Below are 16,560 nucleotides of genomic sequence, written 5' to 3'. Positions count from 1 at the left end.
TCCCTTCCTCCCTCACCCCCTTCCCTTCCTCCCTCACCCCCTTCCCTCCCTCCCTCACGTCTTTCCCTTCTTCCCCCACCTCCTTCACTGCCTTCCCTCACTTCCTCCCTCACCCCCTTCCCTTCCTCCCTCGCCTCCTTCACTTCTTCCCTGTCCCCCTGCGAAGCAGCCTCCAGCCTGAGCCACCCTCCTCTTTCCATTTTGAAACTTGACTTCCTCCCACACCTGTCTGACAAAGTCACAGAGCCTCCACAAGCTCAGGAAACCCCAGTAAGCTCATCAAGGTTCTTATTGCTATTGTAACGAATGTTTGCTGCCTGCCCGCCCGGCCTGGTTGTAACTAAACTGAGTGAACGCAGGAACCGCCTTTATATTGTGCCTTCCTGCATCAGGGGCGTGTGAGCGTCTGACACACAGTGAAATACGAACCGCGGTGGAAACAACAGCTGGCCTCCTTGTATTGACTCTGTCTTTGTTCAGAGACCTAGGTTGTATTCATAACATGGGTGGCATAAATCATTGGTGGTCAAAGATAGAGGTTTCCAAATAATTCTTTTTTTTTTAATGTTTTTTAGTTTATTTAGTTTTTGAGAGAGAGAAGGAAGGAGAGAGCAGGAGAGCAAGAATCCCAAGCACGTTCCACACGGTCAGTACAGGCCCTGATGTGGGGCTTGAATCCACGAACCACGAGATCGTGACCTGAGCTGAGATCACGACTCAGGCGCTTAACCAACAGAGCCACCCAGGTGCTCCCCTCCCCCCCCCCCAAGTATTTCTAACGTGAGAGCTGACACTTGCTACAAGAATTGAGTGTGAGCTGAATGGTAGAACTTTATTATTCTTAAATAGTTATTTATTTTTTATACAGAAAGACAGAGTGTGAGCAGCAGAGGGGCAGAGAGGGAGGGAGACACGGAATCTGTGCTGATAGCTCAGAGCCTGACGTGGGGCTTGATCTCATGAACCACGACATCATGACCTGAGGTGAAGTCAGATGCTTAACCCACTGAGCCACCCAGGTGCCCGTGAACGGTGGAACTTTAAAGCAGTCCAATATGGTAGCCACGAGCCACATGCAATACAATACTAGCATGGTCTCATCAGCTAGTCTCACTAGCCACATTTCAGATCCCCAGTAGCCCCTGTGAGCTTGTGCCTTCTGTGGTGGACGGCAGGTTGTGGAAGGTTCCTGCCCCACAGAAAGTCCTAACCTGCCACTGCTTGCTCCATGGCAAGGGTTCGTAACTAGGGGCGCTTCCGTTCCCAGTGGACACTTGGCAATGTCCGACCACTATTGGTTGTTACGACTGGAGTTTGGAGGGGGTGTGGCACAAGCATCTGGTGGGTGCAAAAAAAGCGATGCTTTTCAACATTCTACAGTACTCAGGACTCCCCAGATGTCAGTTACGCCAAAGTGGAGGAAACTGTGGCTTAGCGTGAGAGATTCTCTCTCTCATTTGTCTGCCTACATGTATGTATGTATCTATCTATCCATCCATCCTATCTATCCGTCCTATCTCTATCTATCTATCTATCTATCTGTCTATCTATCTATCCATCCATCTATCCATCCATCCTATCTATCCGTCCTATATCTATCTATCTATCTATCTATCTATCTATCTATCTATCTATCCACCCATCCATTATATCTATCTATCTATCTATCTATCTATCTATCTATCTATCTATCCATCCATCCATTCACCCATCCATTATATCTATCTATCTATCTATCTATCTATCTATCTATCTATCCATTCACCCAACCATTATATCTATCTATCTATCTATCTATCTATCTATCTATCCATCCATTCACCCATCCATTATATCTATCTATCTATCTATCTATCTATCTATCTATCTATCCATCCATTCACCCATCCATTATATCTATCTATCTATCTATCTATCTATCTATCTATCTATCCATTCATCCCTATATCTATCTACCTATCTATTTATCTATCTATCCATCCTATCCATCATCCCTCCATCCTGTCTATATCTATCTACCTATCTAACCTATCCATTTTATCTATCTATCCATCCATCCCTATTTTGATCTATCTATCTATCATCTATCTATCCATCATATCTATCTATCTATCTATCATCTATCTATCTATCTACCTACCTACCTATCATCTATCCATCCATCCATGTATCTATCCTTTATCATCGTAATCGTGTATCATGTGTCTGTCTATCATCTATCCATCAGTGGTGGTTGTTTTCAACCATTGGTGCTTTCTGTTTCTCACACACACACTTGACAATGTCTGGGGACATTTCTGGTTGTCACACCTGGGTATAAGGGTTGCTCCTGGCATCTGGTGGGTGGAGACCAGAGACGCTGGTCAGCACCAAATGGAGCACAGGACGCCCCGCCCCAGAGAGTCGCCCAGCCCCAAATGCCAAGATAGTCCTGAGGCTGAAGGAACCATGATCTATAGGGCTGTACATTTGGGGGCATTTGAGGGGTTTCTCTGACACACGCCCATCCCGTCCTGGATACAGGTTAGGGCTGCGCCTTTAACCTGGCCAGCTTGTATTGTGAACGTGTGAAGACCGAGCTCTGTTCATCTTGGTACAGACTCAGCCGAGTGACATTAAAAGCTGCAGATCTCCTGCTTATAGGAGCACTGAAGCCAAGCCAGGAATTCAAAGCATTTCCCTTGTGGGACATTTGCTCCAGCTGGGGGCGCGCAGGAACTTCCTGTGTTTCTGTTTTCATTCGTGATTACCTATTTTGTGTCTTTGATGGGGGAGAGGATAATTTAGTAAACAATTTGTAAATAGGAGAATTGTGGTTCTAAAATGTCTGTTCTATTTTTATCTTTTAAAATAGAACAATGTGAAATTGAACGTGGCTTGACTCAGCAAAGTTTTGAGGGAGTTAACTTGTTTAAAAACACAAAAAGCTGTCTAGACAAGCGATCTCTCAAAACAACCCCCTCCCGCTCAGTGCTGAGCTGAATTGGTCCAGTTTTTTTTTTTTCAGCTGATCTTTGAAGTAAATATTCCAAGTTAAAACAAAGAACCTTCATGAGATTGTCCAAAGCACACCTTTTCTGTAAGTTTTGCATACTGAGAGATAGATAATTCACAGACCATAAAAGTCACCCTTTCAGAGTGTCCAGTTCTGTGTTTTTAAGTTAAATCTCAGAATTAGCAGACATTTTTTTAAGGGCTTTTTTCCCCCCATAGAACAAAAGTCTGGCTGTACTTGTCTGCAGCAGTAATTTTCAGGATTGCCTTTTGAAAGGAGAATTGCATGCGTTAGACATTTATTATTTCATACAGTGTAGCTTATAATCTTTTCTGATATTACCAAGAGGGGGAAAATGCGAAAAGGAAAGGAAATGGGTTTTGTGATGATAAGTTCATATATTATGATGTAGTAATTATAGTTGACTCTCGAATAACATGGGTTTGAACTGCATGGGACGTCTTATATGTGATATATATATACATATATGTATATATATATATTTACAGTAAGTTGAGTACAGTACTGTAAATGTATTTTCCTTAGGATTTTCTTTTTAAAAACTAAAAAAAATATATATATTTCTGAGAAAGAGAGAGAGAGACAGAGTGTGAGCAGGGGAGGGGCAGAGAGAGAGGGAGACACAGAATCCAAAGCAGGCTCCAGGCTCCGAGCTGTCAGCACAGAGCCCGACGCGGGGCTTGAACCCACGAACCATGAGATCATGACCTGAGCCGAGTTGGATGCTTAACCGACTGAGCCACCCAGGCACCCCTTCCTTAGAATTTTCTTAATCATGGTTTCTTTTCTCTAGCTTACTTTATTGTAACAATATAGTATGCCATACATGGAACATATAAACCGTGTGTGAATCAACTGTATACGTTATTGGGAAGGCTTCCAGTCAGCGCTAGGCTGTTAGTAGTTAACGTTTTGGGGGAGTCAAAAGTTGCACGTTCATTTTCAACATTTTCAACTGCATGGGGGGTGGTCCAGTACCCCTAGCCCCCGGGGTTATTCAAGGGTCAGCTGTATTTTGAAATAATTACTTAATGCATCAATTTCATGTAATTGATCCGTTTCACGCTATTGTGTATATGTTATTATATTATGTAATATGTTGCTATTATGTAGATAAAACGTTTCTATACTTTGAGAATAAAACTAAGAAAATTAAACTGTGAAATGCATCTCTGTTTTTGTCCCCAGTCTGTCCTCTCCTGTGACCCCCTGGTCCCCATCTTAGCGTTCTGTATCTTTTCACAGACATCCTTTCAACACATAGAAGCCACCAACACTATAAAGTGGGGACAGATATTTTAATGACCAACAGGCTGAATGCTTGTGGCCTCCTTAGCAGTTGCTTTACACATTCCCAAGCTGATTTCACCAGGTCCAAATAGAGTTCAGCACTTCCCGGTACAGGAGGACGCTGCTAACTGGCTCGTGTGGTGTCCCCTGGTGGGAAGGAACCCTCCCCAGATTTCTCAGGATGTCCAGTGACTCAGCTGAGTCCGAGATCCTTCCCACTGTGTACCAGCCTCACGTTAGGAGTCTGCTGAATTCCTTCAGGCCACGTGGCATGCCGGGTGAATTAAGGGTGCATCATGTTCTGCCACATCCCCGTCATGCACACTGGCTGCATCTGGGGGACACAGGGCCTTGAGGACAGGGGTGTCCGATCCTCAGGCAGTCTTGGGTGTGAAGCACAGTCCAGACCCTCCTGTAGCTGCTTATGGTGGGGTGGGGGTCACCCAAGGAGGTTTCTGGTTGCTACTCCTCAGTACATACCCCCCTGTATCATCCCATGTACCTTAATGTGCCGCGTGGACGGATGAGGAAGGAATGTGTTCCCTCCCAATCCAGTGTGTGCCATAACTGTCTGGAGTAGTTTGGACTGTCCCAGCGTTGTGTGGGCTGTTAGGAAATCAAGTTGGACGTTATGTGTTATTGCCAGGTGGGTTTTGACAAAGTTTTATTTTCTATTTGGGAAATAAGCTTACAAAGTAAATAAATGTCTAAAGTTAATTAGTGTCTATCTGTCCATCTTTCTATCTATTTATCTACAAAGCTAGTATCTTTCTGCCCATCCATGTGTCTTATCTATCTCGTTTATCTTCTCTATTCTCTATCAATGTATGTTTCAGTAATCTATTTATTATTGGTCTATGTGTCTATTTATGTGCTAGCTCTCATCTATCTCATCTGTCTTATTAGATCACTCATGTGTCTACCTATCAGTCGTCTGTGTATCATCTTTGTGTCTGTTTATATCTATCTGTCCATCCATCCATCCATCATTCCATCCATCCATCATACCTATGTATCCATCCATCCATCCATCGATGTATGAATCCCGTCTGTCTGTCAATCTATCCATCCATTTGTCTGTCCGTCTGTCCATCCATCCTATCTATCTATCTATCTATCTATCATCTATCTATCTATCATCCATCAATACATCTATGCATTCTATCTATCTGTCTATCTATCTATGTATCTATCTATCTATCTATCTACCTACCTATCATCCTACCCACCTATCCATTCATCTATGCATCTATCTATCATCTACCCATGGATCTGTCTACTGTGCATCTATCCATCTTTAACTCCTTTTGCGACTCTTCTTGCCTTGGGATCAGGGAACACATATCCGTGTTACCCAGTCAGAGTCTATTTCATGGCACAGAATAAAACCGTATTGTCATATCCAAAGTAAATAAATGAATGAAGTGGGATTTTATATTTTGGGTGTGCCTTTGGGGAGGAGGCGGGAGGCCCAAATACAGACACATTCACATCAAACCCAATGTCCAAGTCCGTCTTTGTCTTTGTTTCAAAGGAAACGCCTTCCTGCAATTATTTGTTTGAGTGTGAATACTTTTATACAATTGCAAGTGGTACTGTTTCACTCTTACCTGTGTGGGCTGGCTTGTGGGTTTGTTAGTTCCTCTTGGGACCTATTATTACCTTCTCCTTGTTCTTTTCCACAACGTTTAAATGGTGAGGTCGTGGCTTAGGTATTTGACATTCTGTGCCAGGTCTGAATGTGCTTACGGACCTGTAGCGTTTTGTGGTTCTTGTGTGTCTGTTTGATTATGAACTCCTTAAGAACTGAGAAAACCTCCTGTTTGTAGTTAGTTGTATGTTTGTAGCAGAAAACACCATGGGGTGCCCATTAGTGAGGAAACTTTGTGTAAAGGGAGGCTGGAGAGAACACAGTTCTGTCTCCAGGAGCGTGCGTTGCGGTTGGGAACGGAATTCCATTTCCCTCTGTTTTCTTCATTTTTGCGATCACCAGCAGTCAGTCAAGTTTAGTGGCACCAGGTACGATGGACCCGTCAGTGGCATTGGCTTAAAAACTTACAGGGTCAGTATCAAGGACATCGTTAAGAGTCTTTTAGAGGAAACTACAAGAAATGCCTCCTTTCAGTGCTGTCAAAAAACAGTCAAAAGCCAAAGCAGAACAAAACAAAAAACAAGTAAAGCAAAAGTTAGAAGAAATAAAGTAACCGAAAGAAAACTATCCAGGAAGGAAAGAGTCACAGCTGGCCCAGTCACCTCTGACAATCACTGGACTTCTAAGGAAGCAGACTGAACAGATGACTTTCGAGGAAGAGACCTTCTCACAGACGCTTTTACCAAAATATCTGTGGTCAAATCCTGAACCTGTGCATTTAGGGTATAGGCCTTCTTGAAGATGGTCACACAGGATACTCAACTTGGGTTTAAGGTAGAGATGATTTTTCCTAAAATTTCTTACAGGAAATAGTCCGACTCTCCATAACGTAAGACTCTTCAGAATTTGTGAAATAGTGGACAGGAGACTCCCCATGTGCCCTCACCCCCAGGGATAATTTCTTCCATAATCAAAGGACATCCATAAAACCAGGAACTGGCTTCTCTCTGATCCCATTAACAACTGTGTGGACCTTCTTTGCATTATTGTGGATGGACTTCCTCAATTTTTTTTTTTTTTTTTTTTTGGCAAATATATGGAGGTACTTTATTTTTTTATTTATTTAAAAAAAAATTTTTTTTTCAACGTTTATTTATTTTTGGGACAGAGAGAGACAGAGCATGAACGGGGGAGGGGCAGAGAGAGAGGGAGACACAGAATCGGAAACAGGCTCCAGGCTCTGAGCCATCAGCCCAGAGCCTGACGCGGGGCTCGAACTCCCGGACCGCGAGATCGTGACCTGGCTGAAGTCAGACGCTTAACCGACTGCGCCACCCAGGCGCCCCTATATGGAGGTACTTTAAATATTCCTTGTTGCATTCCCTGTGGAATCAGAGCTATTTAGGGCCAAAGGTGTTAGTACCATACACAGGCCTGAGATGCCACCCTGGGTTGTCACCTTCTCCTCATTCCTGCTTCTCAGTCTGGGCAGGCTTCTCTCACTTTGTCCACATTTATCAAAGGACTTTCTAGTCTTCTGTCTTCCTGTAGCAATAGATTTGTTCCCAGTTCCCATGCCCTGTGTAGGATCCTTTCCCCACGAGGTATATTCTACCCTTCAACTGAGGGTTGACGTATGTCTGTATCCAGGGCCCCAAAGAATAATGGGTGGAAACAAATTCCATCTGTGTTTCATGGAGCTTACTTAAAAAAAAAAAATCTGTCTCAGCCCAAATTTTTTGGTGTGGGGGTCAGTGTTTTTGAGGTATAATTTACAACAAAATTCACCCATTTTAAGTGTTTGCATTGATGAAGTGCTCTCTCTGTCTCTCTCTTTTTTTACACAGATGGAAAATTCATTTATTACATTGGTTGAGATGCTGTGTCGTGTGCCCTGTGTGTGTTATTTTATTTAAACCCTGTTGGGGTAGAGTTTTGTTTTTGTTTTTGTTCTTTTCAGTTTTATTGAGGTGTTATTAACAAGACTGTATTAGTTTAAGGTGTATAGCATTATGACTTGAGAAATACGTATATGTCGAAATAATTACCACTAACTAGTTAACGTGCATCTTCTCATACAGTTAACCAAAATTCTTTTTCTTGTTACGAGAGCTTTTGGGATTTACTGTCTTAGCAACTAGTACCCTGCAATTGTTACGTTGACCACCTTCAATGCACAGAGCACAACGACAACGTGAGTGGTGTTGGCTATAACTCATAAGGCCGTCCTTACGTACAACAAAGCTAAGAACTGGAAGTTTTACTTTCTTTTTTAAAAATTTTGTTCTTGTTTAACATTGATGTATTTATTTTTGAGAGAGAGAGAGAGAGAGAGAGAGAGAGGGAGACAGAGCAGGAGCAGGGGCAGGAGCGGGGAGAGAGGGAGAGAATCTGAAGCAGGCTCCAGGCTCTGAGCTGTCAGCACAGAGCCCCACGCGGGGCTCGAACTCACAGCCTGTGAGATCATGCATGACCTGAGCTGAAGTCGGACGCTCAAGGGACTGAGCCAGCCAGGCGCCCCTGGACTTTTGTGTTTCCTACAGGCAGACACTGAGAGCTGGCGGTGTATGTTGGTGAGCTTCCCAGCACCAGGTGGGAAAAGCCCTGTTTGCCCATTTCTTCCCACCACCTTGATGAGTTACAGCCAACACCACTCACGTGGTCGTGTGTTCTGTGCATTGAAGCCGGTCAAGGAAACAATTGCACTGTACTGGTCTCGTCCCCCTCGAACAAGACTGTTTACTTGGTCCTGGAATCCGATGGCGTCCGGGGACTGCCGCGTCCAACAGGGTGGCACGGGCTTTGGCTGTCACGCAGAAGTCCTCCGTTTTGAGTTCTGTGTGTTTACGGCTGACACTGCTCAGAGGGAGCTTAACACAAGTGGCCGGGAGAGACACAGAAAAATCTGGGTCATAGCTGGTGTGTTTCACGTACGTGCGTAGGCACAGACAATGTCCAGGTGCAGATCCGACTCAGGTGCTGAGAAGCCAAAGTATCATCTAGTAAATGCAGTCCAGGGACGAGTAGGGTTCTTCTCGGGGGCAGTGGAGAAGCATGGGCAGAAAGCACGGTAGCAGAGTGTAAGATCTAGGCACGCAGCCTTCTTTCCATCATGGGCATCTACCCAGTGGTGTGGCTGTCCTTTTATGTTCCCCTGAGGGCTACCTGTCCTGTTGGGGAGATGAACAACAGAGGCCAAAAAGGATTAAATGTGTTTGTGTGAGTTCACGGATCACATAAACGGCGAACCTTGCATCTGACCCAGTGGAAACATCAGCGTCGTCCTAAAAACGAGTCAACATCGCCAGTTCACTCTCTGTACAGCCTTCCTCCCCACACGCTTCGTGCTTTTGTCTTGATGGTGCAGAATTTCAGCAGCACGCTCCTGCCTTAGCCTCTTTACAGTTCTGTGTTTGCTTCCAAATTCTTCTGATGAGCAAATCTACTTTGAAAGTGGATCAGCCCCTCATCATTTCCTTCTTCTAACACAGCACTTTCTTTTCTTGGCTTTTGTCGACCACTTTCTGTTTCTCCCGTGGTCAAATATTCATGATCGGAAACTGCCTCTAAAAGCCAAGGTTACTACTCACCGTGCCTTCTCCGACCCCCACGAACCCCCGCCCGGGGAGGCGAGGAGATTTATTTCACAGCTCGGCAATTCTAATGTGTAGAAAATGCTAAAACCAAATGTCTTGCCTGACTGGGACTTTGTTCTCTTTCTCACGTCACCGTGTGCGATTCCAAACTCTGTAGGACAAAAAAAGGAAGTCTGTGGCTGTGTGGTTATGTTGGCGGAGGGGGTCCCCTTTCTTCTCAGCTTGCCTTGAATTTCTTTCTCCCTCTTACCACATTAATTGGCATTATTCCAACCAGAGAGCCCCAACTGTTGACCTTTTTCCCCGGGAAGACCCCTTCCTCCTCATTATTGCCTAGACAGACATTGATGGAAAACACAGCCGCCATTGATAAGCTCCGTGGGCGCCAGGTACCTGGAGGCTCACAGGTACAGATTTCCATTTTTCTCTCCCACCTTTACATCTTTTCCGGCTGTCGATAAAATTCCCTTGGGTCTTTGATCTCATATTTGCATTAAGTGGTTGCCAGCCTGGGTGAGGGCTCCAAGGTGGCCACCATGCCCCCCTAGGAATAGAAGGGTCTGGAAGGGCCGGTGGAGGTTGCATTTGGGTTGGGAAGGTCCTGCCAGGGTATAAAAGGTTTGATTTCCTTGCATATTAGTAGGGATTGCAATTTTTAAATTTCAACCCGCTCTCAGACTATTCCTTTATATCCTACCTGAATACGTATATATTTCCATGTCCTGTTGGTAGCTGTCCCGTGTTCCAATCCTCTGCATATTTTAACATAAAGATCCAGCTGATGAGTGTCGCGTGCCCGATCCTTTGTCTTTATTCAGAAAGTCTTGAAGAGGAGAAAACACGTTGAAGAAATGCCTTTACTGAAACTTTCCTTTCTTTTTTTTTTTCTATTTCATTTTATTTTATTATTTTTTTTAACTTTGTAATTTAACTTTATTTTTTTATTTTTTAAAATTTACATCCAAAGTAGTTAGTACATTGAAACTTTCCTTTCTGTCTGTCCCCGTCCGTGTGCGTGCGTGTGCGTGCGGTCTGTGGGATGACTCATCTACAGAAACGATGGCCGGCTTCCCTACCCCCCCTCCCCACCCCACACTGTCCCCCCGAATTACAGAACATTTCAGAGGCAGGTGACTGACTGTATGCACATCACATGTGCCCTCCCTTGAAGCTCCCAGAAGGCAGCTTGTCCTAGATTCTCAGCCCTCCCGCTGTATCCTCGGGTCGTGAGCTTTGAAGCTGCTGGAATTTCCTCAAGGTCCTGATGCAGCCTTGTGCGCTGTCCCCCCTCCTCCAGGCACAGGGACGTTCGGGCGGGTACAGCTGGTCAAGGAGAAGACGGCCAAGCACTTCTTCGCCCTGAAGGTCATGAGCATCCCCGACGTCATCCGGCTGAAGCAGGAACAGCACGTGCACAACGAGAAGTCGGTGCTGAAGGAAGTCAGCCACCCGTTCCTGGTCAAGCTGTGAGTCCCTCCCCACCGCCCCCTGCCGGTCCCCACCCTGTCTCAGATCCCAGGTGCTGGGCGGTGAGGTCACAGCTGGCCCTCAGTCACCTGCTCAGCCTCATTCGTGCAGGCCACTCGTTGGGTTTCTAGTGGACGATTCTGTATCTCCATTTAGATGCACCACAGACCCGTCCAGTTGAGCATGCCCAGCACTGAACAAATACATCTCTCTCCTCTCATGCTCTTTGTTAGCAGAGGGTAAGACCATTCTGCACCCAGGTGTCAGAGGTGGGATGCCCAGACGTGGCTGCCTTTCCATGCGGCACCCGTGGGTGTGGGTACCTTCCAACCAGTGTCCGTGTCTTCCTTTCTGTCGTCTTCCTCTTGCTCCTTCTTATTCCCACCCCCCACCCCTGCCTGATCCAGGCCCCCTGTCTCTTCCCTGAGTTTTGACATGGACCTCGCAGCAGGTTTTGCCTTGCAAGGCCTCCTTCCCGCCAAGGCGGTCTCCATCTCACAGCTGCGGAGGTCGTCCCGAGAGAGCTCTCTGGTGACCTTCGTTGGCACCTGCAGATCCTCAGGGAATCCTGAGGTCCCCAGAATATGGCCCCAGTGGCTTAGTGTCCCTAAAAGGCTCCTTGTGGATGCACCTCTGGCTTTCCCTTCTGCTTGCTGTCTCTTTCCTACACCCTGTCGTCCCCTGACCGATCGCAGAGCGTCACCTGCAGGAGAAGGGGTCCACGCTGTGGCTCCCCCGTGTCCCTCGGGCCACCCCTCCCCTGCAGTGCCTCCTTCCTGTGCATCTCCCCTCTGGACACCCCTGCACCTGACCAACTCCTGCCCTTCTCTGATACACCTGTCTGCACACAGACACAGGAACTGTTCGCCACGGCTCCGAAGCATCTCGCGTGCATCCCGACTTAGGGACGGACGCCTCTAAGCACAAGGCTGCCAGGGCCCCATCCTCCAAGCCCAAAGTGGCACCTTACCCAGAACAGGGCCATGTTGCGTGTTTAACAAGGAGGAGAATGGAACCGGTTGGTTTTTTTTTTTTTTTTTTTGGTTTTACTTTCCTTTTCTGGAGGTGCGGGTGATTCTGTGCCGATGTGGAGGGCTCAGTACCATCTCGTGGTTTCAAGTCACAAAAGTCACCAGTGATTCAGGGCACTCAGTGCTGCCCATTCAGTCAGTGGTGAGCCTCCCGTTTGGTCCTCGGGGCCACAGCGGTTCGAAACACGAACGCACGTCGATCTTCCTCTGGGATTAAGGGAAGCTTCCAGTTCTGTCCCTTGCATAAACGAAAATAGCGATTCCCGGGAAGAAAGTTTATTTATTTTTGAGAGAGAGAGAGAGAGAGAGAGAGAGAGAGAGAGAGAGAGAGAACACAAGCAAGGGAGGGGCAGAGAGCGAGAAAGGGAGAGAGAGAAAGAGAGAGCATCCCAAACAGGCTCTGCGCTGACAGTCCAGAGCCTGATGCAGGGCTGGATCTCAGGAACCACGAGATCACGACCTGAGCCAAAATCAAGAGCCCGATGCTTCACCGACGGAGCCACCCAGACACCCCTAAACAAATATTAGGGAGACCTGCACTCCTTTATCTTATTCCCCGACTGTTCTCCCGTGTCTTGGGCTTCCTTCCAAAGGTAGGGAGTTTCCAACCAATCTTGCGGTTCACGGGATGCAGGGACCATGTGGGGACGCGGGGAGCAGCAGGGAGCAGCCTGGATACTCTGGGGTCTGGACTGGCTTTGCGATTCGAGAATCTAGGTCAGGGGACTTCCCAAGATGGAATCCTCGAACTTGCGGAAATTGAACACGCACACGGAAAGACGGGCGCTCGCACGACATAGCTGTCTTGAGTTCTTTCTGCCTCCTTCTTTGTTTCCATCACACATTCTAGAAGCCTAGATTTCGGTGCAATACAGGCTGATCCTGGGTTATCCAAATAGCCTTCTTTTGCTTTTTATGGAGTGTGATTTCTCAACAGCCCAGGAACAGGTCACACAGTCAAATGTCGTCTTTTTATTCTTATTTATTTATCTTTAAACATTTTACTTTTTAAGTAATTTCTACACCCATTATGGGGCTTGAACTCACGACCCCGAGATCAAGAGTCAAATGCTCTATGCACTGAGCCAGCCGGGCGCCCCCAAGTGTAGTCTTTATGTGTCAAGTTCAATGTCGGGTGTGGCTGAGAAGAAGGGAGTTTTTCCTCATGTTTAAATCTACGTGGAATTTAAGGAACATTTAGATATTCGTCTCGGAGGGCTTAAACTCACAGGTTTGGGGAAAAGGTGGCAGAGCCTCATTTAAAAATCTCTCTACCGATTTCAGTCAGTTTTGGGGTTTTCCCCACAGTCCTGAGATGCACAAGACGACGCCCGTTGTCATGTGGGCTCTCCTGGAATGCTCAGGATCTAGAGAAACGATCATTAGCAGTGGATCCCCTCGACACGTAATAGCGATCCAGATTTGCAGCTGACCCTTATCAAGAATTCTAGAGAATAAGTGTGTGCATTTCGGCTGCCATGACGTTATCACAGATGGGGTGGCTTCATCAAGGGACGTTTATTCCCTCCCGGACCTGGAGGCTGGGAGTCTGACGTCCAGGTAGGGTTGAGGCTGGGAGACCGAGATCCAGGTTGGGCTTAGGCTGGTTCCTCCCGAGTCCTCTCTCCTTGGTGTGTAGATGCCATGTTATCCCTGTGTCCTCACGTGGCCATCCCTCTGTGCGTGTCTGTGTCCTCATGTTCTAAGGACCCTATAGTCCTGTGGGATCAGGACCCATCCTTCTAACCATTTTACCTTAATCCCCTCTTTAAAGACCCATCTCCAAATACAGTCCCATTCTGAAGTCCTGGGGTGAAGGCTTCAACATGTGAATTTTATGGGGACATCGTTCAGCTGTAACACCTACTTAGTGAGTTGCTAAGAGTAGGTCTTTAAGAGCATAGCACAGAGGGCACGCTGTGCCTGGATGTGAGCCACAGGGTGTCCGAGGGCCACGTGATGAAGGACGTATCTTCCTGGGACAGACCATTAGTGAAGAACGCATTGAAGCCCTCCGGCTGGGCACTTTCTCTTGTGAATGAGTGTCGCGCGTCACCCAACATCTGCTTCCCATACTGTCCGGAAACACGGAGGGGGTTTTGCTTGCTTGTCTGGAGGCCGCATGGAACACCACTGGCTCCAGATATCAGGCTGCACAGCGACTGTTTGGAGTCTGACGTTCCAGCCGAGTGGTTTGGCAGCTTTGCCCGTGGCATTGTCCAAGTTCAGTATGTGAACTGCTCCTTCGGTATGTTTGAGAAGAGGCCAGGGCGTTCATTAAATGCACATTAGAGAACACGTTCTATTTGGGGATAAAGCCCTTCTGAAGGCCAGCTTAGCCCATGGAGATAATTCTACAAGAGCTGAGTAGCTCACTGTCCGGGGTGCAAAGTCAAGATTTCCCTGAGACCAAGGCTGGGGGTGTGCCCAAACACCAGCGTCCCGTGTCTGCTTCTCATCCTTTTGGGCATATAGAAGTCGCTGGTGTCCTAGAGTTGTTTGACCCCAGAACATGGGTCCTCCGTCTCGGCACTGTTGACATTGGGGAAGCAGATCATGCTGCGTGGTGGGGCTGCTGGTGTGTGTGGTGTCGCATCCATGTCATCCTTCCTCTCACTGCCCCTAGTACCCCGTCCCCAGTGGTGACAACCAAAAATGTCCTGAGACATTGACAGAAAACCTCCTATGGGGTGAAATAGTCCTCCATTGCAGACCACCGCCACAGAGCTATAGACCGATACTAGATAGCGATACATAGATTTGATGGATGGATGGATGGGGGAAGGAAGGAAGGAACAGAGGAAGGAAGGAAGACAGGATGGATATATAGGATAAATGATAGATAAATGATGTGTACATAGATAGGTATTTGATGTAGAAAGATTGATGATATAGATAAATATATGGACAGATAAACAGATGATAGATAGATGGGCGATAGATACATAGGTGTGTAGGTAGGTAGATGATAGATGGATAGATAGATGATAGATAGGAATTTGGTAGGTGATTGATAGGTAGATCAGTCGATAGAATGATAGATAGATTACACAGAGATGCATCATAGGGACATAGGTGGGGAGGGAGGGAGGTAGATAGAGAGAGAATGTCCCATGCTAAGGAAGACTTCTCAGCTTCTGCACTGCTGACACTTGGGGCCGGTTGACTCTCCCACGTGGGGTGTCCTGCATGCTCTAGGGTCACGAGCGGCATCCCTGGTCTCTCCACCCTCCACATGCCAGTAGAACTCATTGTGACACCCAAAAACGTCTCCACGTTGCTGAGCGTCCCCTGTGGAGAACCTCTGCCCTTGGGAGATTGACTGCTATGAACCTGGTCACCACAAGGCGATGGGTTAACCGGAAGGCCACTTGGTCAGGGTCCAGGAAGACAGAAATCTGGGGAGGGTTGACTTCCCTGCACAAAGAGTGGGTGCCAGCAGATTAAGGAGGGCTCTCCTTGCCTGTGGTGACCGGCTCGGTGACACAGGACTCGGGGACATCGTCGTGACACCAACCGGCTGAAGCTGCCATGTCTGCTCTGGGAGACACCTCGTGAGGGACGCCCAGTGAGGCCAAGCTGGCCTGAGGCTGCCCCCCGGTCATGCACCTGCAGGGGACGTGAGTTGTCCACTCCTGCACTGAATCCCCGAGGCCCCCCGGGTGTCCCTCCTCCCCCCTGGTTCAGGATGTACCTCATCCTGCGGTTGAAGTCGATCAGCTTGAGGTTGGTCAACTCGCTTCCCATATGGAGTCTCTAAGTTCTCTTTCGGAAGTGCTGTGCAACGGATCCAAAATTAAGACACGGTGGCATGTCGTAGCCAGAAGCTCTTCCCTGACACCTGTTGACCAGCTGAAGCAGGTCGGGGACCACAGGACACTTGTCTCCTGCCAGCTGCCTGCCCCTTTCTCTGGCCGATGCTGGTGCTTGCTTCTAGGTTCTCAAGTCTACTGCGTCCCAGGACAGGGTCCTCCCTTCCTTCTGGCTCAGATGCTTGCTCTGCAAAGAAGCTTCCAGCCAGACCGGGCCTGGGATGACCCCACTGGATGCCTCCCATGTCCCTATTGTGTGCCACCTCCAGTGATCTCCACAATCTGCTTAAGTACTTGTATGTCAGATACAATTCCAGTGAAGGCATTAATTCTGAGAAATCAAGTCAAACCAAGGAGTAGCTGGCTTTTTAAGAACATTGACTTGATGGAAGTCAGTGAACATATAAGAAATTCAGGACAGGGGTACCTGTGGGCTCAGTCAGTTAACCGTCTGGCTCCTGGTTTCGGCTCAGGTCATGAACTCACAGCTTCGTGAGTTTGAGTCCCACATCAGGGTCTGTATTGGCAGCATGGACATTGGCATTCTCTCTCTCTCTCTCTCTCTCTCTCTCTCTCTCTCCCTCTCCCCCCTTCCCCCACTTGCACTGCCTCTGTTTCTCTCAAAATAAATAAATTAAAAAAAAAGGGAGGCCCCTGGATGCCTCAGTTGGTTAAGCATCCAACCTTGGGTCAGGTCATTATCTCCTGGTTCATGGATTCGAGCCCCATGTCAGGCTCTGTGCTGACAGCTCAGAGC

At 47.3% G+C, this 16,560-nt stretch overlaps 1 protein-coding gene across 2 annotated transcripts in view; it reads left to right on the top strand.

Moving 5' to 3' along the window:
- Positions 1-16,560, top strand: part of PRKX (protein kinase X-linked) — a 70,647-nt gene that overhangs the window by 15,498 nt on the left and 38,589 nt on the right. For both annotated transcript variants that reach the window (XM_043571066.1, XM_043571065.1), the window contains exon 2: positions 10,791-10,959. In XM_043571066.1, the coding sequence (XP_043427001.1) occupies positions 10,791-10,959 (169 nt within the window). The remainder of the gene's footprint in view (positions 1-10,790; positions 10,960-16,560) is intronic.

Source organism: Prionailurus bengalensis, chromosome X (assembly GCF_016509475.1).
Source record: "Prionailurus bengalensis isolate Pbe53 chromosome X, Fcat_Pben_1.1_paternal_pri, whole genome shotgun sequence".
In the NCBI taxonomy this organism is placed as follows: domain Eukaryota; kingdom Metazoa; phylum Chordata; class Mammalia; order Carnivora; family Felidae; genus Prionailurus; species Prionailurus bengalensis.
Note: the sequence above shows the minus strand (reverse complement) of the source record. Positions and strands in the feature narration are given on the sequence as shown.